At 34.1% G+C, this 3,513-nt stretch overlaps 1 protein-coding gene across 1 annotated transcript; it reads right to left on the reverse strand.

The window, feature by feature from the left end:
* Positions 1-437: 437 nt before the first annotated feature.
* On the reverse strand, positions 438-3,211 carry LOC107745444 (vacuole membrane protein 1-like). Its single transcript, XM_016559316.1, has 3 exons — positions 3,111-3,211; positions 2,760-2,870; positions 438-647 (listed from the first exon to the last, which is right to left on the reverse strand). Exons 1-3 carry the CDS (start codon positions 3,141-3,143, stop codon positions 438-440), a joined length of 354 nt encoding a protein of 117 aa, XP_016414802.1. The 5' UTR covers positions 3,144-3,211.
* Between the last annotated feature and the right edge of the window lie 302 nt (positions 3,212-3,513).

Raw genomic sequence — 3,513 nt, forward strand, 5'->3', positions numbered from 1 at the left:
TATTAAAATAATAATATTATAATACTTTTATACAATACAATAAATTATGAATATACACTTACAAAATAATATAATTTATTATAATATATACATTTAAATATATAACAAATATTACATTTTTCAACATTTTAAGTTAAAATAAAATATCCACTTTTATAAATTATAAACATTTTATTATATTACAAAGATATTTGTTATATTTTAAATATATTCTCCTGTAAATTGTAAAAGAATAAAATATTTTTATATACATTTAAATTATTATACATATTTCAATAAATAATTTTAACGTTTTAATATATAAATATATATATATATACAGAGGTGGTGACATCGTACTTGTTGCAGGGTCTGAAATATGTCCACAAAATCTAGTGTGATCGCTTTTTGCACTTTGCATGAGTTCTGACTTTCGAGAGTGCCTTAAGTGAGCAGCTTTAGTACTTCATGGGGAAAGACTGCGCTGTGAAAACACTCACCCACATGCAAGCCTCCAGGCGAACCTTCGACATGATGGTCCATAGTGAGATGCTCTCCTGCAGGACCTCCTCTTCCGGACACACTATCTGGGCTGGGTAGGGCGGCTCGGGGAAATTCACAGAGCCACATTCATATGCAGCCAGGGTGACAGAAGCTATGTGTGGACCCTGGAGGAAATGATGCAATCACATGTTTACAGACTAAAATAATACTTCATGTGAGCATGAACATTTTTTTTTCCATGAGCGCTGTCACATGCACAGCTTGATACATTTCTTAGACTAGTACACCACAAGTAAAATAAACAATTGTTCGTTGACCAAGTACGTAAACTACCACAAAAGCACTTGGGGTTCAATGCAACGGCAAAAAGCTTGTGACCTCAATGCAGTGCGATGGAAAAACCGCAACACCTACTGAATGACAATTCATTTGCTAAGTGAAAACAGACATTGATGTCATTCATTCCCACGGTCGGTCAGTCCGTGGGAGAGGAGACTGGACAATCTACCATTTTTAACATCTGATTAACCTTGCTCACCAGGAGGAGGCAAGAATGATTCAGGTGGTACCATTTAGTGAACGGATCCATTCAAATCAAACTTAATCCAGAAGAAAATATTATACAGATGCAACAAGTGGTCCGGAAACCTTTATTTTCTCACTTCAAAAGTTGCTTTATTATGACCATAAAGCAACAAGATATCCAAAACCTGCACTGAAAAGCCTGTTAAACCTAAACCCAGTCAAAATATTGATCTTCAGTTACTCTGCAGACTGTTGGGATCTTTACAGGCGGAGGTGATGTCAGTCAGGCAGGACCACTTTTTAGTCACTTTCAGAGGAATGAGCTCATGACAGTGTCACAGTAAAGAGCCTGATACAGCGACTGTTTTATCTGGTTACTCACTGCAATTGAGTTCATTTCCCAGGCACTGAAACCTGACACAAGCCACTTCGCAAACTCAATCATGAGATGCAGATGATGAGAATGACAGGCTGGTTTCCTTAAATTAGGCGTTTCCTTATATTAATGTTTAAAACAGGGGGTTTTTTTATGCTAAAGACCCACCAAAAATTACTGAACGTTTTTATTCATCAAGGATGCATTAAATTGATCAAAAGTGACAGTAAAGGAATTTATAACTTTACAAAAAATGTATTTCAAATAAACGCTGTTCTGTTGAACTCTCTATTAATTAAGAATCCAGAAAAAAAAGTTTCCACAAAAATATTAAGCAGCGCAACTGTTTTCAACATTGATAATAAGATGAAATGTTTCTTGGGCAGCAAATCAGCAGATTAGAATGATTTCTGAAGGATCATGTGACACTGAAGACTGGAGTAATGATGCTGATTCAGCTTTGGCATTATAAGGATAAATTACATTTTAAAATATATTAAATAGAAAACAGTTATTTTAAAATCTAATAAAACAACTATTACGATTGGTGAGCATAAGAGAGTTCTTTCAAAAGCATTTTTTTTTTACATTTTACAAACTCCAAACTTTCGAACTGTAGACTATGCAAGACTATGTTATTCAGTAAATTAAATGATTGGCTTTTATAGTCATTCTACTAAATAATATTAAAATATTATCTGTAAAATATATTAAGTGTTAGGCATAAACCTAAAAATAAATTATTACTTATGAAAGCCCTAAAAAATTAATTATTATTTTGTGTGAGCCTTTTCTCTATAGTTTTTGTCCTTTACAAATTCAAAAAGATAAAAATTGAGTTTGATGTGTGAAAAATGCTCATCTTTGTACAAAAGTCTGGTGGTGAAACATTGTGCGTATTCGCACTTTCACATCCCATTCTTTCACAATGCCGCCCATGGAAAACAAACTGAGCACAAAGTACTAGAGTTCAATGGTGACAAAGAAGGGGTGTGACTTTCACCACAGCTAGTGGAAGTGGATACTACTGACCACGGTCTCACAGTCCAGTCTGAGTCAGTGGAAACTAGTGAAAGGTTCTGATTACGAGATCTGCTGTGGAGAAGCAGAGGTGCACATGCTCTCACTGTCACTATTAATATACTTCAGTGGAACATCGACCACACATACACTTCCCTTTTTTACAGACGGCCCCTGAGAGTTAATTTAGGGGAATATCTGCCTGTACTGTATGTAAAGACCCCATGGGATGTTTTTCAGACCATGTTTGTAACCATTGAGGTCACAGATATGCTAGTAGACTCCTAAAAGTTGATTAAACGTTTGGCACACATATACATGCATATATGCAGCAGTCCAGTATAAGAATTCTCACCAGGTACAGAAGGAAAGTGTGCAGTCCAGTGCCAAGACCGACCGAAGACAAAATACCCAGGCCTACCCAGTAGGCGCACCACAGGAACTTCTTCTCCAGGTACTGTACATACTATACACAATACAAACACTGTAAGTTCATCAAGAATCAAGACGCTTCAGAGTAATAATTTCTCTACTAAAGCATGTGAATAAAAACATACTAACTAAATGACTACCTTACAGAAGCTTTAGAAAGAAACTGACCTTAAGAAATATTACAATAATTCAATTACATTAATAATACAACAATTCTGGCTATAAAATGGAGATCAAAGCAGTAGGTAAATACTGTAGAAGCCCCTGTGCTCACCTGTTGATGTTCTCCTTCTGTTGAGTAAGCCATTGAGAAAAGTGAAAATAGGACTACGGTCAAACATACCACACCTCTTCTCTGCCAAAGCCTGTTAAAAAATATTAAATAAAATAAATTGCTATATATATATATATATATAGCAATTTAAAATAATTATTCTATTCAATGTATTTTAAAATGTAATTTATTCCTGTGATGGCAAAGCTGAATTTTCAGCATTATTACTCCAGTTTTAAATATCATTCTAATATGCTGATTTGCTCAAGAAACATTTCTTATTATTATCAATGTTTCAAAACAGTTATTAACGGTTTATTATTATTTTATTTATTATTATAAAATTATTATTAAACATTATAAATGTCTTAGTGTCATTTTTCATCAATTTAATGCATCCTTG

This window comes from Sinocyclocheilus rhinocerous, unplaced genomic scaffold (assembly GCF_001515625.1).
Source record: "Sinocyclocheilus rhinocerous isolate Xijiao unplaced genomic scaffold, SAMN03320098_v1.1 scaffold12477, whole genome shotgun sequence".
Lineage (NCBI taxonomy): Eukaryota > Metazoa > Chordata > Actinopteri > Cypriniformes > Cyprinidae > Sinocyclocheilus > Sinocyclocheilus rhinocerous.

Bases quoted from the DNA above. Each gene is read 5' to 3' on its own strand.
- LOC107745444 (XM_016559316.1), bottom strand. From the start codon at position 3,143: ATGGCTTACTCAACAGAAGGAGAACATCAACAG. The intron at 2,871-3,110 runs GTGAGCACAGGG...TATTGTGTATAG, and splicing joins CAGAAGGAGAACATCAACAG to TATGTACAGTACCTGGAGAA. The intron at 648-2,759 runs GTGAGAATTCTT...CATTTCCTCCAG, and splicing joins ACACTTTCCTTCTGTACCTG to GGTCCACACATAGCTTCTGT.